Genomic DNA, 24,844 nt, shown 5'->3' on the forward strand with positions numbered 1-24,844 from the left:
GCCAGTTTCAAATAAACGGAATTTTTTAGTACACAAAAATATTTGAAATGGTTGCATTTATGCGGTGTTTGTTTCAGTTTGGATACATGCTACTCTGATTATGATTTTTTTTAGCACCTAAATTGTATTATCTGCAGACTAATGATTTTATATATCCCCTTAATAATTAGTATTAATAAGTTTTTTTTGTTTTGTTTTTGTGTCGTGTTTAATTTGTATGTCTACGCACTTAAAATAAAATAAAAATATTCAACTTTTTTGTTTATTAAACTTTTCCGAAATACACATTCCATATGCAACAAGTGCGCTCATATAATTGAACCATTTAAATTAATTCACAAACTCACAAAGGCAAGAAATAAAATAAAATTAAAATTAAAAAGATTATGGTTAAACATTAAGTACAAACAAAAACATTTACAACTATAACAAGACTTCTAAAAAGAAAAGGATCAAATACATTTTGCCGAGATTCAGGCTCGTGACGTCATGGGAACATGTCGGCGCCCGGAGAGAGAAGTAACGTTACACCGATACACGTTTAAGCTAATAAAATGCATGAGCAAGGCAAGGTTCCAAAATTACACGACAATTAAAGTTATTTACTAAGCGCTTGCTGTTACAGGTGCAGGAATATATAATTCAGATTCTCATATGCGTCTTTGAAAGATCGTCTTAACAATCATCATGAAGAAGATTTAAGTTTTGTGGATGCGCAATTGCGCATGTGTCATTTTCCGATCTGAAGAGCTGTAGTGCGATTTGTTTGATTTGGCAGGGAAAGATCTTACATGCTTTCTTGTTCTTTTACTCTTATTTTACCATTTCTAACTCGTGTAAAGTCGTGTTTACTCGTGTTTAATGCAGGAAGAGCCAAACCCAACCCCTTTAAATGGCCAGAATTGGTTGCCTCCTGCACACATTTGCACTATTGACCTTAATATTTCTGACTTCTGTACTTCATATCCTGGTGCACAAAGACAAGAGTGTTTCATTAGCCTTTTCACCATCAAAAGAATGGCGACATAGTTCAAATATCTCACACTGGAGCGTTCAATCCCAGAACAACTTCAGCAATGATCTTCACTTATCTGCTGATCCCAGGACTCACACTAGTTCTGTTAGAGATCAGTGTAGCATAGCTGTGGAGAGCCGCATCGACTGTGGCCGTGACAGATCCTTGAGTCGGGCTGATTGTGAGGGCAGAGGATGCTGCTATGTGCCTCTTCTACCTCAGTCTGGATCAAGAGGACCACCATGGTGTTTCTACCCAGTCCGTTACCCAGGCTACAAAATGGGCCCCTTGATGCCCACAGAGAGGGGCCAAAGGGCCACGCTGACCCGTTCTGCACCCTCATACCTGCCCCGGGACATCCCCACATTGCAGCTAGATGTGATGGCTGAGTCTTTGGGTCGTCTTCACCTCACTGTGAGCGCTTTTTTCACTCTTTTCAGTTACAAAAGTACAGTTACAAATCAGTTATTGTAAGTTTTGGAGGAATTTAATACAGTCACATTATCTTTCCTTGAATTCTTGGAAATATAAACTCTTGAATCAGTCATGTCTGAAATGAGCATGTGATTAATTAAATCTATTAGTATTTAATTACATGACTTTTGCCCTGATTTTTAGTCTGGAGTAGTTGACAGTAGCTTTTATCATTATTATTATTATTTTATTATCAGGAGTACATATAGCCAAACGTGTCAGGGGTATGTAGAAAGAAAAGGAAAAATAAATTATAGAAAAACATTGTAGGCTACATCTTAAACAATTTTTTCAAGATTTACCTTTATATATTGTTTCCAAATACATTTTAATGTCAGTTTTAAATTGTTCTAAAATCTTCATTTTTCGGACCATTTGACTTTATGGATATAATAACAAGCAAATATAATTATTAAATAAAAAAAATTATACTAGATATGTATCACCATCCAATGAGAAACACCTCATTGTCAACAACTATCTTAGCATCATTTTGTAAATATTTGTGTAATTCTCTCCAATAATAGGTAACTTTGGACATTCCTAAAATAAATGACAAATGATTTTAGGGGTCTTTACAAAAAAAACACATTAACTTTAAAGTGCGTAATAGTGTATGATGGCATAGATTTTTTGCTTCAAACTATGAAAAATGTTTGATATTTTGAGACGATTTTAAAACACTTATTTTAAACTTTTCTTTCCCTTATACACCCAGTCATTTAGTGTACGATTCCCGTTTTTCTCTGTAACCATTTACAAAATCTGCAAGTGAATGATAGTGTTTGAAAACCTGTTCAGAAGTCATGTAGTGTATTCCAGCCTTTAGATGACCTAATCTTACTTTATCTTGCTGACTTCACTTTGCCACAGCTGAAAGATCCAGCATCTCAACGATACGAGGTCCCCTTTGTGACGTCCAAATCCAGGGGCCACAAAGACACACAAAACCCCCTCTATGATGTTGACTTCCAACCAGATCCGTTTGGGTTTATTGTACGGCGAAAATCCAATGGCCGCGTTCTGTAAGTGTACTTCCATTTTTCTTTTCTTGTATTGTATGTTTTCTGCTTACAACAAATGCATTGTATTTTCCCCCCTAGTTTGAATACTACAATAGGCCCCCTCCTGTTTGCGGATCAGTATCTACAGCTCTCCACCAGCATGGCTTCCTCCGTGATCTCTGGACTGGGTGAACATTACACCCCCATCACGCTGGACCTCAACTGGAGCTCTGTTTCATTATGGAACAGAGACATGGCACCACATGTAAGACATTCACATCATTTCACATTCCCTTTTATTCACAGCTGTACTTAATGTTTTATATGGCCCTTTGTAGAGAAGTGCCAACCTGTATGGCTCCCACCCTTTCTTCCTAGTCCAAGAAGGTGATGGACAGGCACATGGAGTCTTTCTTCTCAACAGCAACACAATGGGTATAGTGTTTTGTTGTCTGAATTGGCTTCTTCCAATTTTGGCTTTCACTAAAAGTTTTAAAATTTGCCAATTGTAGAAGTGTTTATGCAGCCCTCTCCAGCATTGACATGGGTGACCGTCGGAGGAATACTGGACTTCTACATCTTCTTAGGCCCCAGTCCTCAGAGTGTGATACAGCAGTACCATGAGGTTATAGGTATTTAACAATAGACAGTCCACATACTGTATTAGAATTGTCGTTTACACACAGTGTAACTTATTGTGTTGTATCTTTGAGGTTATCCTATGATGCCACCCTACTGGTCACTGGGCTTCCACCTCTGTCGCTGGGGTTATACGTCCACCAACGTCACAAGAACAGTGGTACAGCTCATGCGCCAGGCCAAGATCCCTCTAGTATGTCAAGGAAATAAATAATGGCTGTGTTTGGAAGATACTGCATACTGAACAGTATATACCAGTGGTTATCAACCGGGGGGCCACAACATACTTCCAAGTGGACCTCAAGATAACCTGTTAAAATTATTTTAAATTTTCATTTTATAAATCTAGACTTGGAAAAGCCATGCAAATTAATACAATCTTAAAACTACATTTATAATGAATATTATGACCGCGGGGGGCCTTGGAGTCAAAAAGGTTTGAGAACTACTGGTATATACTGTGTGCTCACTGCTATATTTTAAGAAGTACTTTAATACAAACTGTTGTATGCTATATTGTTGTCATATGATAATATCACCCAGTTATCGTCTCTAAAGCTTTTTTTTATCCAATTTTGTGTAAAATTGTTGTTCATATTGCTTCTGTTTTGTTCATCATACTAGAAATGGAAGGTTAAGTTGAGTACATTGCATACAGTACTCAGTTTGATATGCTCTGTTAAAGTTAACATATGTGGTCTGAAATTGGTAAAATGTGCTTGGAAAAAAAATATAATCAGAATATTGACATAATAATTATTCACACACAGTGTATAAATTATAACATAGTATACTATACTGCACATTGCAAATGTAGTACTGTAGTACCGTTGGTCATCCAGATATTCCAGATTATGCAGCATACATACTGTAAAAATGTAAAGTAGTATGGTAGTATGCCATTTTGAATAGAAGAAGAATAAATATATATATATATATATATATATATATATATATATATATATATATATATATATATATATACTACATAGAGAGAGAACCAAGTAACCAAGCTAGTTTTACATGATCATTTAAATAACCTTCAATTGACTTCTGTAGGATGTACAGTGGAATGACCTTGATTATGCGGACCAAAGAAGAGTGTTTACTTTTGATCCACAACGGTTTGGAGATCTGCCCCAGATGGTTGAAGAGCTCCATCAGCTGGGCATGAAGTATGTGCTCATTCTGGTACGTGGATGATTTTCTGTGATGGAGATTCTTTCATCCTTATTTGAACTTCATAGCGTGATGCTTGTGTGTTAAAATGTCAGTGATATCAATATCTTTTCTATACTATATATATATATATATGTGTGTGTATATATATATATATATATATATATATATATATATATATATATATATATATATATATATATATATACACACACACACACACACACAGTCACTGGCCACTTTATTAGGTACACCTAGGTTGCTAGTACCTGGTTGGACCCCCTCTTGTCTTCAGAACTGCCTTAATGCTTTCTGGGGTAGATTCAACATTGTGCTGGAAACATTCCTCAGAGATTTTGGTCCATATTGTCATGTGGCATCACACAGTTGCTGCAGATTTATCGTCTGCTCATCCATCATACGAATCTCCCATTCCTTCACATCCCAAAACTGCTCTATTGGATTGAGATCTGAAGACTGTGGAGGCCATTGAGTTTATTGAACTCACTGTCATGTTCAAGAAACCAGTTTAAGATGATTTGAGCTTTGTGACATGGAGAGTTATCCTGCTGGAAGTGGCCATCAGAGGATGATACACTGTGGTCATAAAGGGATAGAGATGGTCAGCAACAATACTCAGGTAGGCTGTGGCGTTTAAATGATGCTCAATTGGTACTAAAGGCCAAAAGTGTGCCAAGAAAATGTCTAACACACCATTACACCAGCAGCAGCCTGAACCACTAATACAAGGCAGGACGGATCCATGGCACGCTTTCATGTTGTTTACGCCAAATTCTGATCCTACCATCTGAATGTCTCAGCAGAAATCCAGACTCATCAGACCAGGCAACATTTTTCCAATCTTCTATTGTTCATTTTTGGTGAGTCAGTGTGAATTGTAGCCTCAGTTTCCAGTTCTCTGCTGACAGGAGTGACACCGGTGAGTTTTCTGCTGCTGTAGCTCATCTGCTTCAAGGTTCGATGTGTTGTGCGTTCAGAGATGCTCTTCTGCAGACCTCTGTAACGAGTGCTTATTTGTGTTATATTATTGGCTGATTAGATATTTTCATTAACAAGCAGTTGTACCTAATAAAAGTGCCAGTGAGTATACATACATACACCAAAAAAAGCACATTAGTACACAAATAAGCACATCAGTGTCGAATAGCATGTGGTCTTGTGTTAGGATCCAGGCATCAGCAGTACGAGTCCTCCTGGTTCATACAAACCCTTTGATGATGGGCTGAAGAGGGGAGTGTTCATCACCAACTCCACTGGACAGATCCTAATTGGGAAGGTTAGCGCCACACATGGAATATTACCCTCACTAAAAGTTTGTCGTGATAATGTCATATACAAGATGTATTTTCTTTCTGCACCACTGTATTATTAATAGTATTATAGTCATGATAGAATATGATGGGCAGTATAAAGATTTTGCATGTCTTTATAACCAGGTATGGCCAGGTCTAACTGTATTCCCAGATTTCACCAATCCTACGACACAGGACTGGTGGATGGACTGTATCAGAGCCTTTCACAACAAGGTACCTGTGGATGGACTCTGGATAGTAAGTACTTACAGAGTAAACTATAAATAAACATACACAGGGTATTTTAAAAAGGCAACAAAACATGAATGTATGAATTTAAAGGGGCTACACTCTTTTTTTCCCCCTTTAAATCCTGAATTATGTTATTTAAAAAAAAAAAGTTTTGTAGTATACCTTTAAGATCTCTAAATGTAACTGACATATTTAATCAGAATAAATTGAATATCTATTATATTATAATAGAATATTATAATTATACTATAAAAGTTATTTTTAGTAACTTTAGTACTAAAACTTTTTGCCTTTGATTTCATTTTAAAAAGTGAACAAATTTACCTGAATTAAATACACACATATATAACTTAAGGCCTGTTCACACCAAGAATGATAACTATAAAGATAAATACAACTATATTAGCGTCCACACGAACGGACAATATCGTTCTGTTTATTCCAAGTGCGCACTGTGGTTTTGTCGTCTGCCGCTTTAAATGCTCGAGCTCTTTAAAGCAGAAAGGATTTTGATTGGCTGTTAATGTTTGTCAAAGTTTTTATCGTTCAGAAGGAGTCAGCTGGAAAAAAATCGCTCTAATAGTGATTCCTACAATATTGTTTCTCTGTGCCGTTATCGTTATAGTGGTGTGTGAACTCTACTATTCTTTAAAGGGCACCTATTATGACTCTTTTCACAAGATGTAAAATAAGTCTCTGATGTCCCCAGAGTATGTATGTGAAGTTTTAGCTCAAAATACCCAACAGATCATTTTTTACAGCATGTTTAAATTGTAATTTTTTGGGGCTCAGAAAAACGCGCTGTTTTAGTGTGTACCCTTTAAATGCAAATTATCTGCTGCTGCACGGCACGGGGGCGGAGCCTCACGAGCTAGCGCTTCAGTCAGGACAATCTCATCTGATAATATCAGAACAGAAACTCTCAGTTGCGGTATTCATTTCGACTCGGAGTCGAACAATAATGCCCACAGAGCCAGAAAATATATGCTGTATGGTCATAGAACAGGTATAGTTTAGTTTAATTATGGTTATAACTTATTTGTCATCTGCTTTTATCCACTAATACAAGCCTGCTGTAGCAAAACATAGTATAAGAAGTGCGCATTAAAGTCTTATCCATAAACTCTCTCTCTCTCTCTCCCTTTCATTATCAACAACATACACAGCGAAGTACACAAAACACTTGTTACAACTAACAGTAAACAAATATACACACCTTTTCAGTGGGTGCTAAATAAACTGGTAAACCTTATATCCGTAAAATGACTCGAAGAGCTGTCATAAAGAGTGCGCTCGCACTTTCATTTCTTCCGTGTCCAGTCACGTTAGGCCTGTTGCTCCGGAGAGTGTAAGCTTGATCACAAACAGTACAGATCCATCCTTGAGTAACAACGGGAGTAAATGAAGACTGCTATGTTCATTCTTACATCCATCAACAACACACCTCAATCGCTTAGGAGACATTCTTGTCTACAGCTGCTCAAGCATCGAACAATGGCGGACTCTGTGTCCAGCTCACTCAGGGCGGGTCTAGGCTCAAACTGAAGTGTCACTCAACAGTCGTGGGAGGGGCCTGCTCAATTCTTCGTCACATTGCGCCGAATCTGAGAACAGCTCATTCTGAGACAGTGCTTATGATTTATTGATATTGTAAAAAAAACACTGGGTGGATTTTTATCATTCTAGGGTGGTTTTGCTCACACACTGCCAACACACATTTATGTTCAAACACCATGTAAAAGTGAATTTTGCATAATAGGTGCCCTTTAATATTTTGAATGAATTTTACAACTATATCTTTACCGTTATCTTTATAGTTATCGTTCTTGGTGTGATCTGGCCTTTATAGATAACTTTTAAATTTCTTTTGAAATTCTGCTTACAGGACATGAATGAGCCATCAAATTTTGTCCAGGGATCTGTGGATGGATGTCCTGACTCTGACTTGGAGAAACCTCCTTATACTCCAGGTAAGAACAGTACAGTCTTAATATACTCTCTTGTAAAATGACTATCACTGTTTTTATGTGACCTGCATGAAGAGATCTGTCTGGGTTTACAGGTGTAATAGGATGTCAGTTAAACTCAGGAACTGTGTGTATGTCCGCTCAGCAGTATCTGTCCAATCATTACAATCTGCACAATCTTTACGGGCTGACCGAGGCCATCGCCACCCACAGGTCAGAGAAATGCCTCTTCCATTCACACAAACAGTAAAAGAAAAGTTCATTGGTGAACAGATCCATTTGATTTGGTTTGACATTATTACCAACTTTCCATTCAGGGCATTGTTGAAAGTAAAGGGCACTCGTCCATTTGTCCTATCCCGGTCGTCTTTTCCAGGACTGGGCCGTTTCTCTGCACACTGGACAGGAGATGTGCAGAGTGACTGGGAGCAAATGCGCTTTTCAATACCTGGTGAGAGAGAAAGATCATAAACATATGCTAATTTAATGGTTTCAAAGAGGATAAAGCAAGTTTTGATTAGTCCTGGCCCTGCGAGTGCTTGCCAACATCCACATATGCTAACATACATCATTCACAATGCATACATAAGCTGAGAAATGACATGTACATGTCTTGTCTTCATTTTTTGTTCCTAATACTTGAAAAGCATGATTTGTCCCTGCTGTTGGTTTATTGCTGTGTGTGTGTGTGTGTGTGTGTGTGTGTGTGTGTGTGTGTGTGTGTGTGTGTGTGTGTGTGTGTGTGTGTGTGTGTGTGTGTGTGTGTGTGTGTGTGTGTGTGTGTGTGTGTGTGTGTGTGTGTGTGTGTGTGTGTGTGTGTGTGTGTACCAGCTGTGCTCTTGTTTGGACTCTATGGCATTCCCTTTGTGGGGGCTGATGTATGTGGATTTGGTGGAGACACTACTGAAGAACTGTGTGTGCGATGGACACAACTCGGAGCCTTTTACCCTTTCATGAGAAACCATAACGACAAACCCAATGCTGTGAGATATCTGTCAACAATTTATAGTCATCTAGAAGAAAAAAAATCATAGATTAATATATATTCAGCACATATATATATATATATATATATATATATATATATATATATATACACTGTGTGTGTGTGTGTATATATATATAGGGATAATGTAGAGCGAGGCGGTTGTTATAGCGAATACAACCCCGACATAACAACCGCCTCGTTCTACATTATCCCGCTTATTACATGGCTACCTACCATATAAATCAATAATTTGACACAAAATATTGATTTAAAAAGGAGTTTATTGATTTAAAAATGATTGTATTGCTTCCGCTAAAGAAAATAGTCCGTTCCGTCTCTATGGTTAGAATCCTGCGTCCATAGCAACGCTCTGTTTTTCATGGCAACGGTGTGTTATCCTTAGGAGCGGACGGTCTGTTATCAAGAAATAACTGACCGCATTCTACATTAGAATTCAACCAAGCCATGTAATAAATATATATATTATATACTACCATCAAAAGTTTGGAAACAATTAACTGGAATTTAGATCATGTGACACAGAGGACTGGAGTAATGATGCTGAAAATTCAGCTTTTCCATCACAGGAATAAATTACATTTTAAAATATATTACCACAGAAACCAGTTAATTTAAATTATAATAATATTTCACTCTAAACTATACCAGTTCTCCATCCAGCATATATTCTCTGGCTCTGTAGGCATCATTGTCCGACTCCAGTTCGAACATATAAGGCTAAACACCGCCGCTGAAAATTTTCAGTGTGTGAGATTGTCCTGTTTTGTTGTTACATGAGCTCTTAAAGCAGCTCATTTGCATTTAAAGGGACACACACAAAAACGGTGCATTTTTGCTTACCCCCAAAAAGTGGCAATTTTAACGTATATAAAAAATTCTATATTGAGTATTTTGAGCTAAAACTTCACATATACATTCTGGGGACATCAGAGACTTGTTTTACATCTTGTAAAAAGGGGCATAATAGGTCCTCTTTAATGTTTACAAACTTTTGACCAGTATATATATATATACTGTATATATATATATATATATATATATATATATATATATATATATATATAGTGCATATATATATATATATATATATATATATATATATATATATATATATATATATAGTGCATATATATATATATATATATATATATATATATATATATATATATCAAATAAAAATTTAAAAATGTCAATAATTTTACATTATTATTAATATATGAATATTTCTTCTCATATTTCATACTCTCAGCCCCAAGAGCCATATGTATTTAGCCACCAAGCCCAAGATGCCATGAGGACTGTGACTACACTGCGATACTCTCTCCTGCCCTTCCTCTACACACTGTTCCATCACGCGCACATCTCCGCCAGCACCGTGGCGCGCTCCCTCTTCCTTGAGTACAGTACACACGCTCATTCTAGCTCAATATCTCAGCGATGACCTCTTCTCTGAGATTGCTCATTTCTTTTAGGTTCCCCACTGATCCAAATTGCCAGACCATAGACAGGCAGTTCCTGTGGGGGAGTTCACTGCTTATCAGTCCAGTCCTGGAACCGGGGGCAGTGGAGGTGACGGCTTATCTCCCCCTGGGGACTTGGTACAGTCTGCACAATGTAAGCCTTCGTCTTATACTATACACATTCACTACCAGTCAAAAGTTTGGAAAAAATTATATTTGTTAATGTTTTTGAAAGAAGTCTCTAATGCTCACCAAGACTGCATTTATTTGATAAAAAAAAAACAGTAAAATAGTAATATTGTGAAATATGATTACAATTTAAAAGAACAGTTTTCTATTATTTATATATTTTTACATTTTTTATTATTCCTGTGATGTAAGAATTGTTTCTTGATCATCAACCCATCATATTAGAATGATTTCTGAAGGAAAATGTAACCAATTACCATAGAATTAAATGGGGTTGTTTTACCTTATAAGTAAACTGTCTTTTTTACCCCTTTTTTGCATAGCCTGCTTCACATTGTGATACGTTTACAAAGTTATTATGGTATAATGTAATTCAAAGACATATGACATGATGCCTTTAAGGTAAATGAGACTGATGAGACTGGTTTTCTTATAGGGGCAAGCATATTACAGTAAAGGGCAATACATTTTGTTTCCTGCCGCTTTGGACACCATTAACATTCAAATGAGAGAGGGGAGCATCATCCCGCAGCAGGTGGTGTAAAGACTAGATCTAAGAACAATCATAATATCTCATTTATGCTGTGTAGCAAGTGAACTATTTCTATTTCTTCTTCGTTTCCCAGGTTCCCGCATTGACCACTACAGCATCTCGCAGAAACCCTTTCACTCTGATCGTGGCACTGTCTGCAGAAAATTGGGCCAAAGGGGATCTTTTCTGGGATGATGGGGAAAGTCTGGACACTTTTGAGAGGGGAGATTACTCATATGTTCTCTTCTTTGCTGAAGAGGTACGACATAGCGTGAATTTTGCTTGCATGTTGAATTGAATGGTTTTGATGAGGATTTTTCTATTGAACATCTGTTTCCCATTGTTATTCTGTGTTGGAGCAGTCCAAAATGAATTGCTTCAGCAGGCAGTAAAATAAAAATAAAAAGCATCAAGTGCTGTTATTGCTATGAACAGATTGTACTGTATACTCTATGTGCAATTTATAAAAATGAAGACAACTAGAACACAAGTTGAATTTCAACATACAAATGGATTATAGTAGAATACTCCAAAAATATGGTCGATATGTGCATTAATTTGAAATGTAATCTATTATTTATTTGATGTTTTATTCCCCTGTAGTCTTATGTGGTCAGTAAGCCAGTCAAATTAAACAGATCTCTCGATCATTTGATCCTCGGGGAAGTGCGTGTGTTCGGAGTTCAGACTCGACCAACAGCAGTGTGGGCCAACGGGAAAAAGGTTCATGACTTCTCGTACAGCACAGACACCAAGGTATGCATCAAGTTCTGAGGTGTAGTTTTGTGTTAGTCTACCTATTTTGGTTTACTTCTACTCCTATTAGTATTGTACAAATCATGGTGATTAATATGTATTTCATATTTTATTTAATGGACCTTTTTCACAGACACATTTCCACAGTTATCAACATCACAAATCTAGTAAAGATTTTTACATTTCCATTTTTTTATGGTATGGAGATGGTTCTCAAATAGGCTATACTTTATAATCAAACTTTCATAACATTGTAGTTTTAATGACCTCATCTGAATCGCACAGCTTGTGCAAACATATCCACATGGCTATGATAAGATGCTTTCTAACCTCTGCTTTCACGCCGCTGTCTTTTTTGTTGTGTGTTTATTTTGTTATTGAGAGCAAAGCTCGCAACACATATTTACATAATCATCTAAAAATGGCTCTCAGCAGCGTGGACTAGGTCTGGATGTTCGTTAACAGTATAACGCTGCAAAGGTATTTCATAAAGCTTCTTTTTACTTCTAAACAAAGAATGAAAGTATATCGGGGCATTGAATCTCATTCAGAGTACGAGCATGAGCAATAAGCTGCTGGCTGCACTTCACTTAACGGCCACCAGTGTCACCAATTGACTTGTACAAATACCTGTGTTTCTAAATACAACGGCTGTAATCAGTCTCTCTATATTTTTTCCTTCTTTTGGAAAGTCGTGGAAACACTATCATGAATCGTTTTGATTGTAATGTGGAACAAATGGGAATACAAACATTATATTTACTGTTTTCTCCCATTTAATTACCAGTAAGTTTATCCAACTTTGACCGCTTGTGTGTGTGTGTGTGTGTGTGTGTGTGTGTGTGTGTGTGTGTGTGTGTGTGTGTGTGTGTGTGTGTGTGTGTGTGTGTGTTGCAGGTTCTTACAGTGCCTGGACTGGACTTACCCATGGCAGCCGTGTTCAACGTACAGTGGAGCTGATGACAAACCTCTGCTTTGTAAATGTTCTGTGCTTTGGATTTGTTGAATGTGAATTGATGTGGTCTTCCAAATGCATAAATGTAATAATGTTCATGTCATTTTTGTTAAAAATAAATGTTTATTACATGTTCTTAATGCTTTTATTGTTGTGTGATAGTGATAGACCATAATCAGAATAATAAGAATTTCCCATGACTCTAGATCATAATAATAATTTTACCTGTTTCTTTTAAATGTCAGAGAAATAATAATATAAAGAATTGTTATTGTTGTTGTTGGTGGTGGTGTTTATTATTATTATAAATGTTGTTAAGATGATACAAATAGCTAAATACATATGCATTTGGTTATTGAATAAAAGATTTTAAATTGAAGCTTAGGTTAGTAATTAGGGGAGCGTGGGGCACAATGTAACACGGGGCCAGTTGTAACACACTTGTTTTAAATACTTCCACACATGCTAGCATGACGAAACTTTGTGTATGTACTAGTTGCCATATCAACACTATAGAGAAAAAATTGCGGCAAATGTTTTTTTTTTTTGTTTTTTTTTTTAAGATACCCATAGACATTTGTTAAACCATAGCAAAAGTAAATTTCTTACTTAAGTTAATTTTTCATCTCTATTTTTTGTGTTTATTTAAAATTAGGCAAATCTGATATTATTTTAATCTCCAATATGTTATTTAACACAGTTGAGATAGTTATTTAATGCTGATCTAACAGCAGAAGACACTAGCCGGGTTTAAATCCCACTTATGCAGGCGGGGGCATGTTGTCACTGTGTTACAATGTGCCCCTATTAGAAATATGCTATTATATTCTATACGTTTATTAATTTTATTGAGAAAACATGAGAAAAAGGTGAATAAAGACTGAGAGTCAATGTTCAGAAATGACTAATTATTTATTTGTTTTGAACTATGTTGTATAGCTGTGTTTTAGTCAAAACTCAAAAATGAGTTTATATTTAATTATTAAAAATTGCCATTATTTTATATGAAAAAGTTAATAATTGTATTTAGAAAATATTTTAGTTTGTCTTGTATATATTTTTTTGATTAGATCAGATTACATTTTAAGCTGTCATATGGTCATGTTACAATGTGCCCCACACATGTTACAATGTACCCCATCTATGGGGCATGTTGTCACATTTCACTTCCATTCTTTCGGGGTATATCAAGAAAAAAGTATATACTGTATTAATAAAACAAAAACACATAATTGTACTAGACATGTGGGAAATTAATGTGGGAAAAAATAAATACACTGAACCATAAGTAGATTTACACAAACTGAGAAAGTCAAAAAAACGTTACTTTGTGCCCCGCTCTCCCCTATATTATAAAATAACATATAATATTATAAAATTAAAATTAGACTAAGGGATTTGACACTGCAATTATTATTTTTTCTATTCTTACACTTTGTCAGTGGATAAGTTCTTTTTTTTCTTTTTTAAATGATCCATATGCGGTTAATTTTTTACACTTTTATAAATGCTAATCATTGCACTTTAACCAAGTTGTGTTTTCTGTGCTCATGATAACTGCAGGACCAGTGTCCTGCCGCGAGCGTTGCGTTCAGAGGAAGCGCAGTGTCGTCCCGGAAGCAACGGAATGTCAGTGGGCGGGGCTTCAGTCTGTCGTCACCGGCGGCGTGCGGAGCGAAGAGTGTCACCAATAAACATACGCGTCATTCGGTGTAGCCTGGATCTTTAATGCATGAGCCGGACGCGCCACTTCTGACATGGACGTGTAGCGACGGCTGTAATCGTTTCTGGTACTGAAGGTAAGACCGCAGCGTGTATGATTTTCGATTACAAATTCATCCTTACGGCTGTCATTATTGGAAGTAGTTTAGTTAGCGTCCCATATGGGGTACAGCAGTGCATATGTGTCTGTTATAGCAGATATAACGGGACCCCATCGCGACTTCCATCTGAAATGAGCCCTCATATGCGATATGTGATCCTGAGTGGGACGAAAGGGCTTGTCCATTAAAATACAATATTGATAATGGTCAATCAACCTGCTGATACAGGCCTGAACACGATCAATGTGGACACATGTCTGTTCTTATTATGTGTCTGATGTAGTTTTGTTTGATGTCTCTTGATGTATTATTTATCTACTGTAGCCTACTGCTTTTTTATTTTTTGCTGAAGACTTGTAACTTTGTACTTTGACATTGGGATTAATATGCCTTTGCCCCAATAAATTATATTATGACATTAAGGCAATTCTTAAGGAAATTAAATTCTGTCATTCTCTCACCTGCATGTTATTCCAAACCCATATAGTTTTATTTTATTCTGTAGAGCACGAAAAGAGGTCCAACTTTACTTTGCCTTTAATGATTATGTATTCGCATAAAGAAATAATTGTTCAATATAATGTGCTTGTGTTGTATTGAGAAACACTTTTGCTGCTATTGAGGTGGGATACAGGTGAGATTAGGGACGAGTTTGGTGGTAAGGTTAGGTTTAAGGGAAGGGTCAACATTGTGATTACAGATGTATTTACACAAAATAATTACAGCTGTAATTACATGTAGGTATAATGTAAATGTATTTAAAATGTACATGAATCTGCACAGTAAGTGCATTGTATCAAATTATTAATTTAAATGTTGCATAGTAGTCAAAGACAAAAAAGATGTTTTGAAGAATGTTCTGCTCTACTTCATGTAAAGCATATAGGATCAGGAGCTGTCAAGCTCAACAAAAAGAAAAAGAAAAAAAAAAGACTAAAATGCACCATAAAAATAGCCATGTGAAACAGGAACAGACACTTTTTTTTTTTTTTTTTTTGACTAAAAAACTAAAACTAAAACTAATAATCCACTAACAAACCAACACTTGTGCATGACAGCCAAATACGAGCAAGGGGTTAATTTGACAGCTTTTTGGCACCTTCAAGAAAGATAAATATTGTTTGAAAAAATGTGTTTGGCTTTAAGGTTTTGTCCTTTTATCTCCATTTAGTTAACAAATGTTATGCTGCTAAAGGTAACTCCCATCTGATATCATCATTTTGTGAAATTATGAAATAAAATACAACCAGATGTGCTGCCATTTCCATGGAAGCTTGTTTCCACCACGGAATAACAACAGCAAAAAAGTTATTTAACTTTTTATCTTACAATTCAGATTTTTTTTTCTCCCCTCAGAATTATGAAATATAAACTCAAAATTGCAAGGAGTTATGTTAACATGCGTTATTTTAACTGAGACAAAAAGTCCACATTTTGAGATATAAGCTCACGATTGCAGGAAAAACAAGCCAGAATTGTGAAATAAAGTCCCAATTGCCATTTTAATTTTTTATTCCGTGGCGAAAAACAAAAAAATCTGAATTGCGAGATCTAAACTGGCAATTACGAGTTTATAACTTCCTGTTGCAAGAAATCAACTCACAATTGTGAGTCAGAAAAAAGTCAGAATTGTGAGATAAAAAGTCTCAATTACCTTTTTTTTAATTATTTATTTCTGTGACGAAAACAAAAAAATCTGAATTACAAAATGTTAACTCAAAATTCTGAGAAAAAAGTCAGAATTGCGGGATGTAAACTGGCAATTACGAGTTTAGAACTTGCAGTTGCGAGATATAAACTGCTTATATATAAACTGAATATAGAATTGCAAGGTGTTAACGCGCAATAGCGAGATGTTAACTGAGACCAAAACTCTAAATTGTGAGAAAACAAGTCAAAACGGTGAGATAATTACCTTATCATTATTATTTTTTTGTGGCGGAAACAAAAAATCTGAATTGCGAAATGTAAACTCACAATTCCGAGAAAAAAGTCAGAATTGTGGGAGAAAAAAAAATTGTAAGCAGAAAACATTTCCATAATTTCTGAAATGCATCGGCTGATTTATTAAAAATAGCTTGTGCTCAATAAGTGTTATGTTATATCTTGCCTAGTGCAATCATTGAATCATTACCATGGTCATTCGTCAGATTTTCATAAATCTTTGGAATAACATGAGGGATTTTTCCTTTTTGGGTGAGCTATGATTTCTTTATTGTGCATTTCATTTGATCTGATTTGAAAGCAAGACACCAAATGAACTTGTGTGTAGATTCTGAAGTGCATTCCTGGTGACTCTGTTGTATGGAGCTTGAGATTGCAGCAGTGCTGACAGCTCCGAGGAGAAACAACACATGCTTCTACTAGTGGCACTCTCTTCTTAGTACACTTATTATACTAGTGCACAATCCCTTTCTCCTGATTTGGCCTGCATGTCTGGTAGTCCAGTGCCATGATGTGGCATGTTTATTCACTGTCGTGTGAGTCGTGTTTGCACTGTAATTATAGCCATATGATATGCGGCCATGAATCCACCTGAATAGTTCCTGTAAAAATACAGGATAATTGAACTCAAGTCTTAAGCTTTCTGGACAAACTTGTTCTTTTCCTATAATTTCCCAGAAATTGCCTTATGGTGTGTTCACACTAGTTCGGTTCTCTTGGCTCGCTTGGGTATCAAATGATACATTTAGTCCTGGTTCACTTAGCATGCACACTGTAATTTTTAACACCGAACCTAAAGGTACAAAACAAAAGAAATAAGAATAAGGTCACAACCTGATTATTGGACCGATTTAATGACGGATATTTGAGATGAAACATCCAAAACAATGCTGTGTGCTGCTGGGCTAAATGTGCTTGTTGAATGCATGTACATATGTGATGGTATTTTTACCAGCTGAGAACTCACAAAAAGCTTATGAAATGTGTAAATCAGTCAAAATGTAATGGGCAACTATGACGAGAAGAACCAGGTGTGCTTGAGCAGTGTCCGGTCGCATCTTGTGACATCACATCCAGTTTTTGGTTTGTTTAGATGTCTATGGGCCTGTCCAAATACCCACACTTGCAGTCTTTGCACTTGACCATTTGTCTGTTTAGCTACATGACATATTTCCATATTTTCCATGACATATCTGGCCTGTGTTCAAGTGGGCATGAAGACCGCAAGTGTGTAGAACGTTTGATTATCTGCGTCTGATGGGACTATGAACATTTTGGCCGATACCGATAACCGATAATTCTTTATATTTGAAAGCCGATAATCAATATATTGGTCGATAAATCTAAATGTCTGATTACAAAAACAAAAGTCTCAGCCATGTCCCAAGCACACAATTACAATGTTCTCATTATAATCTTATGTAGTCTTTATATGACGGACTTGCGCTGCACATGTTGCACCGTATTTTCCTTTAGGAAGTGATTTCAATCATATTTCAAGCAATTCAAAACCATCATGGCGAACAGTGTGCATCTGAAGTGTCTCAGCTGAAGGGAATAATCCATTATTTATCTGCTTTAATATATCAGCCAAATTTTCTTATTGGGCCGATAACGCTAACATTAAAAATGAACATGTTACGGCCGATACTGATATGGTGTCCGATATATCGTGCATCCCTAGATGGGACACACTTATAGTGTTGTAAAAATGCAAGTGTTTATTTAGATTTTCAATACTTTGCATCAAACTGAATGTCTGGTCAGTAAGTCCCTATGTAACAAGAGGACACAATTTAGTAATTGTGGTGCTTCTAATTAATTGATATAAAAGCAGTTGCAAAAGTTGTACCAATAAAATGTGCAAAGCTTTATGTTTTAATATCAAATTATATGTAGTGTCGAATTAATTTAACTTGCAGTCGAATATTTTTCTCAACATCTTGCCATTACAAGGCATGTGAGATCCTGAACATGATGCATGATGGGATGCGATCCGAGGCGGTTTTTGAGATAGTGTGAATTAAGGGCACTGAGCTTTAGCGTTTTTAAGACTCTCAAGTGTGGGTGTTTGGACAGACCCTTTGGTTGCATTCATATTTCAGTTGACCCGCACCAATGTTCAGTTGAAATGTGAAAATTTGGCTCCAAACGAGCTCTGGTGCGACTTGACTGAAATATGATCGCAACGACATGGACCAAAGAGACTTGTCCAAAGGCACACTTGTTTGGTGCGTCCGGTGTGCGACCCCCTTTACTTTCTGTTGCGTCTATGCGCTCTCAAGTGTGGGTATTTTTTGGACAGGCCCTTTGGTTGCATTCATATTTCAGTTGACCCGCACCAATGTTAAGTTGGTCCGCTTCCAAACGAGCTCTGGTGCGATTTGACTGAAATATGAACGCAACGACATGGAGCATGGTGCGCACCAAGGTTCGAATGGCATTCACACTCATTGAAATGAACCGCACTAACAAAGCAATCGCACTAGAGTTCGTTTTAATCGAACCAAACCTGCCAAGTGTGTTGGCAGATTTGATCATTTGCTTTATCAAGGTTTGAGTTTCTCTCAGGAAGTGTTCTCTGGAGTTTTTGCTGGTTGCGTAATGAAGACTCCAGCCTATTTTATGGTTCACAATACTTTGCAAAGATTCTCACCATTAGAAACTATTGTAGCTAGATGAGATTTTAGCTTTTCATATACTTTGGTTTTGTGGCAGGAAGTTGACCTCTAATCAGCACAACTGAGCATTGCCTTTCCGGTAGAGGAAGAGCTGACAGGAAAAAATGAGATCACAAGACAGAAGAGGAAGATTGAGAAAGTCACAAGTGATGGATGACTCTTAATGTTGCATAATTTGTTTTTTGAGCAGTTTACATATCTATTTTTTTTTTCAGTTAAAAATATGAATGTATGTTTTAGATGCTTTGAAAGTTTGAATCACATTTTGAATCGCCTTTTAGTGTTTTTGCAGTGCACTTAAACAGTCCTACGGCAGTACAGATACAATTTTTATAGTGTTTTTACATTTGTGAATAGTGGGTGCTAAGATGTTCTAGTTTTTAGTGCATTGCCATAGGGTTGCTAGATTGTTGCTTACTGACCCAAGTAGTTCTGATGGCTTTTTTGAGGAATTAAAAAAGTATTTGAGGAACCATGCATGTCTGTAGCACAAACAGAAGCAGGATTTGGGATTTTTTTTTCTTTCTTTTTTTAAATGTGCAGTAGTGGTAGCTCAAATTATTCAATATAGTCTCTCAGTCTCAGTTAACATGGTCATAAAAATGTATAGTTATGCAAGAATTGGCAGTAGTGTCTAAAGTTTAGGTGAGGTATAGCATTTTGCCTGTAGCTTGTTGGATTTTGAACATTATTAAGACTCTGCCAGAGTCTGGTTAAAAAAAAAGAATAATCAAGTGTTTTATAAAGGTTGTTTTTTCTTATAATATTTGGTAACTTACGCTTCCGTCTGTTGAACAGATAACATGCATGGCGTCAGCTTTGGGTTCCTCCTGTGAGTTGGCACATTTGTGTGTCTGTTTGTTTTAAGGTGTGTCTATGTGTGACTTAGTCACAACTAACCATCAAGAAGGTGACATTATTCATACATTGTTATGATAGTATCTTATGGTCTCAAATAATTCAATACCTACCTAGATTATTCAAAAATTGTTCATGTCGCCTCTGCAGTGCTTGAGTGTTCTTGGTGGTTGCCAAAGTGTTGCTACGTGGTTGTTTTGAGTGTTGCTATCGCTAAATCCGAAATCAAATGCTTCGCTACTATATAGTATGCAAAAGTACTCACAGTACTCATAAAAGAGTAGGCAAAAAATCCCAGGATGACCTACTATTTCCGGCGAGATTCTGAAGTGTGCATACGATGGACACTTTACTATCCCATGAGGCCACAGGAGAGGATTATGAATGACAGTGAGTGCAGTGACGCAACTGACGCTGGTAGATCACGTGACAGTACAACATGGTGGATGTTGTACGTACGAATTTCATTACTACCCATATTAATAGAATGCACTTTTTTAAAGGTCTTGCAGTAAATTCCAATTCAAAATCAAATGTAGTACATACTCGTATAGTATGTGATTTTGGACGCACCGTATATATTTTATAAACTCTTCTATGGTGTTCAAAAGTTACCACCCCCAAGTCTCTATGATATTCTGCTTTCTAAATCATTCTCATTTTATTGTTCAGCAAGTGAAAAAGTCTGATTGCTTGGAAAATGAACACGCTTGGTTCTCCTTTTGTTGCTCTGTCAGAGGATGGGAGCAGCGAGCGCTCACTGGAGGAGATGTCATTCGGTCGACTCCTGCGACGTGCATCATCCAAAGCTTCGGACCTTTTGACGTTTAACGTGGGCATGGGGGGATCACGGACTGTGCTGGATGGAGAGATCATCTTCTCCAAGAACAATGTGTGTGTGCACCCGGCCGAGCCCCTGCCTGGACTGCCTGAACATCACCCAGGTACCACACACACACACACACACCCGTAATCTACAGTACACCTGTTTATAAATAATGGTCATATGATCAGTAATGTTTTGCCATCGTATGCCATAATCTTCAGCAAAAGTGTCTTTATGAATTCATTTATAATGAGTTACATTATAGCTGTAAAACATCAGCTTTTTGCAGATATTGTTGATAAGATAAGATTTGCAGATAAGATTTTTAAAAATGTTTTTGAAAGAAGTCTCTCATGCTCACCAAGGCTGCATTTATTTGATCAGACATACAGTAAAAACTTTAACATTGTGAAATATTATTACTATTTAAAATTACTGTTTTCTATTCTAATGTATTTTAAAATGTAAGTTATTCCTGTGATCAAAGCTGAATTTTCAGCATCATTACTCCAGTCTTCAGTGTCACATGACCCTTCAGAAATCATAATAATATGCTGATTTGGTGAAACATTTCTGATTATTATCAATGTTGAAAACAGTTTTGCTGCTTAATATTTATTGTGGAAACTGTAATACTTTTTTTCAGGATTCTTTGATGAATAGAAAGTTCAAAAGAACAGCATTGTTTACTAAATCTTTTGTAACACCATAAATAATTTGATAAATTGAATGTGTCCTTGCTGAGGAAAAGTAGGCTATTAATTTATTTACAGGAGTAAATAAACAGGAGTGTAAAATTACAGAAACAATTTTGCTTTTCACTGTTAATTGTCACTAATTGTGTCTAATTTAGAAATGTGTTTACAGTATTAATCTAGATAGAATGTAATCTTTTAAATAAAAAATAAATATTTTTGAAAACATAATACATTTGTGAATTTATTTTTGATATCTTTTTGTGTAAAAAAGTTACAGATTTCTCTTGTTATTTTGCACTAGACCTATAGATTCAATCTTTTTTTGCAATTGTATTAATATTTTATTTTTTATATATGAATCTGTAAAATAAGAAGTAAAACTGACGCAGTGTTGTTCTGCTTGTGGATGTCTAGTTAACAAGTAGCCTTGCTACAACATGCCTCAAATAAAACTCTTTCAGAGATCTGATGCCTCTAATAATCCCAGCACACCGTGACCCGGCAAGTTGCGTGAAGTCGGCCAATCAGCTTAGAGCCTGCCAGATTGAGAATTTTTTTCTTCTTCTTCTGACTGTGTCCTCTTTCAGGTTACCTGTGTGTGCACCTGGAGAAAGACGAGACCCTCGGCTCCACCCTCATCCTCACCTGGGTGCCCAACTCTCGCATCCAGCGGCAGGACGAGGAGGCGCTCCGTTACATCACGCCCGAAAGCTCGCCCGTCCGTCGCAACCCCCGACGCCGAGCCCACCGGAGCCACTCTCGCCCGCCGCCCGCCCCTGAGGAAGAGGAGGACGAAGAGCCGGCTTTACAGAACCAGCAGCTTTTGGAAGAGGGCGATGAAGGCTCCTGCGAGCTCTCTGCGGACGAGGTGAGCCGCGACAGCACCCTCGGCTCGGACTCGGACACCTTCTCCTCGCCCTTCTGCCTGTCTCCGGTCAGCGAGGCTCTGGGCGAGAGCAGCAGCTCTGTGTTCCTGGATAATGAGAGCAGGTGAGAAAACATATGCATGCAGAAATAGACAGAACTGATGATAAAGGGCTACACAGGGTCATTCCAAGGCTGTAAACGTCATTTGATTTCATTTGATACTCTTGATGCTGCTCTTTGTTGATGGTAGGATGGAAAAATGTTTTAAAAGTCAAAATTTTAGGCTGGTTTGCTTTGGCGGTCTAACTGCGCTCATCAATGTCAAAATGATTGAGGCGGCCAATTAAATCAAAGAAGGCGGGGCTTACTGTTACAGATACTGTACATGAATTCCAGCGCGTCGCTTTTGTTTTTAAACGCGAAAGAGTGCGAGGTAAGATGTAAGTAGCTAAGCATTTAATATTTGCCAACTGTATTATGATATACATGTTAAACGGCCAACAGTAACATCTATAGATGCAAACTACTCAAATTTCACCATTTTGAATTGAAAATGTACAGTATTATTTACATCATTTATGTCATTCATAATTAAATGTGACGAGACAAGAAACGTGTGAGGCTAGTTGAATAGGTTTAGTAACTGCTAACCTTTTTTTTTAAGTTTTCACCCTTTTGTCTTCACTGGTTCACTGTCACATGATCCATCAAAAATCATTCTAAGATGTTGATTTGATGCTCAAGAAACATTTCTGATTATCGTCAATGTTGAAAGTTTTGCTGCTTTATCTTTTTGTGGAAACTGATAAAAAAAAAAGAGGATTCTTTGATGATTAGATCAAAATAACAGCATTTCTTTGAAATAATAAATCTATTTACTGGTACAACGGATCAGTTTTATGCATCAACAACGCAGAATAAAAATATGAATTAAAACAAAACATCTTACTGACCCATGACATTTGAACACTAGTGTATATTATGATTTTACAGAACACACACACACACATATAATATATATACAGTGCTGGTCAGAATTATTTGCCCCCTTGGTAAATATGATCAAAGATGGCTGTAAAAAATAAATCTGCATTGTTTATCCTTTTGATATTTTATTAAACAAATTAGCAAAAATCTAACCTTTCATTGAAGTAAAAGAATTGAAAGTGGGGGAAAATCACATTATGAAGTAAATGTTTTTCTCCAAAACACGTTGGGAACAATTATTTCATAATTTAATCCTTCAGATTCCTAGATCCATGTTGGTGCTTCTTCTCTTCAGTTCAGCCCACTCATTTTCTATAGGGTTCAGGTCTGGGGACTGGGATGGCCATTGCAGATGCTTGGTTTTGTGCTCAGTGACCCATTTTTGTTTTAATTTGATGTTTGTTTTTGGATCACTGTCCTGTTGGAAGATCCAAACATGGCCCGTTATAAGATTTCTAGCAGAGGTTGTCAGGTTTAGATTTTTTATCTGTTGGTATTTGATCGAATCCGTGATGCCATGTATCTGAACAAGATGTCCAGGACCTCTGGCAGAAAATTAGGCCCACAGCATTAAAGATCCAGCAGAGTATTTCATTTTACACATGGGGTACTTTTTTATCCCTGTGTGCACCAAACCCATCTTAAGTGTTTGCTGCCAAAAAAGCTAATGTTTTTTTGCATCTGCAATGGCCATCCCAGTCCCCAGACCTGAACCCTATAGATAATGAGTGGGCTGAACTGAAGAGAAGAAGCGCCAACATGGATCTGGGAATCTGAAGGATCTGGAGAGATTCTGTATGGAGGAATGGTCTCTGATCTCTTGTCAGGTGTTCTCCAAACTCATCATGCATTATAGGAGAAGACTCAGATCTGTTATCTTGGAAAAAGTATTTAATAAAAGGGGGCAAATAATTGTTCCCAATGTGTTTTTAAGAAAAATATTTATTTCATAATGCGATTTCCCCCTCACTTTCAATTCTGTTACTTCAATGAAAGGTTAGATTTTTGCAATTTTTTTTTAATAAAATATCAAAAGGATAAACGATGCAGATTTATGTTTTACAGCCATCTTTGATCATATTTACCAAGGGGGCAAATAATTCTGACCTGCACTGTATATATATGTATATAAAACCATTATAATTTGGCAGAAACTGCTATTTAAATTTATGTCTTGGTGCCTGATAGCTTATTTATTTATTATTACGATTATTTATTTGTGATCTTAAATTATAATATATTTTTATCATCTTACCAGACCAAATTGCGTGTGAGGCGTTGAATTGCAGCAGGTGTGTTCAGAGGATGTTAGATGTTAGCATGCGTCTGTCATGCTGCTGCAGGCCTGTGTGTAGTAAGAGGAGCTGCTCAGAGCTTATTCATAATTCATAGATCAGCTCGGCATAACTTATTACA

The 24,844-nt window shown here is 36.7% G+C and overlaps 2 protein-coding genes across 2 annotated transcripts in view; both read left to right on the forward strand.

Annotated features, from left to right (window-relative positions):
- Positions 1–470: 470 nt before the first annotated feature.
- Positions 471–13,647, forward strand: gaa (alpha glucosidase). The gene is made up of 19 exons (XM_079891369.1): positions 471–1,429; positions 2,363–2,514; positions 2,593–2,758; positions 2,832–2,928; positions 3,006–3,125; positions 3,207–3,325; positions 4,192–4,323; positions 5,498–5,608; positions 5,769–5,882; positions 7,762–7,846; positions 7,939–8,056; positions 8,161–8,294; positions 8,675–8,826; positions 10,102–10,250; positions 10,325–10,466; positions 10,938–11,036; positions 11,128–11,292; positions 11,637–11,789; positions 12,687–13,647. Exons 1-19 carry the CDS (start codon positions 893–895, stop codon positions 12,747–12,749), a joined length of 2,808 nt encoding a protein of 935 aa, XP_079747495.1. The 5' UTR covers positions 471–892; the 3' UTR covers positions 12,750–13,647.
- Positions 13,648–14,383: 736 nt separating this feature from the next.
- tbc1d16 (TBC1 domain family, member 16) overlaps positions 14,384–24,844 on the forward strand; it is a 30,305-nt gene continuing 19,844 nt past the window's right edge. The window contains exons 1-3 of the mRNA XM_079871737.1: positions 14,384–14,543; positions 20,788–20,994; positions 22,162–22,564. Coding sequence (XP_079727863.1) covers positions 20,820–20,994; positions 22,162–22,564 — 578 coding nt within the window. The 5' untranslated portion in view covers positions 14,384–14,543; positions 20,788–20,819. The remainder of the gene's footprint in view (positions 14,544–20,787; positions 20,995–22,161; positions 22,565–24,844) is intronic.

Source organism: Squalius cephalus (genome assembly GCF_949319135.1).
Source record: "Squalius cephalus genome assembly, chromosome: 1".
NCBI classification, from domain to species: domain Eukaryota; kingdom Metazoa; phylum Chordata; class Actinopteri; order Cypriniformes; family Leuciscidae; genus Squalius; species Squalius cephalus.

Bases quoted from the DNA above. Each gene is read 5' to 3' on its own strand.
- gaa (XM_079891369.1), top strand. From the start codon at position 893: ATGGCCAGAATTGGTTGCCTCCTGCACACATTTGCACTATTGACCTTA. The intron at 5,609-5,768 runs GTTAGCGCCACA...CTTTATAACCAG, and splicing joins GACAGATCCTAATTGGGAAG to GTATGGCCAGGTCTAACTGT. The intron at 10,467-10,937 runs GTAAGCCTTCGT...GTTTTCTTATAG, and splicing joins CTTGGTACAGTCTGCACAAT to GGGCAAGCATATTACAGTAA.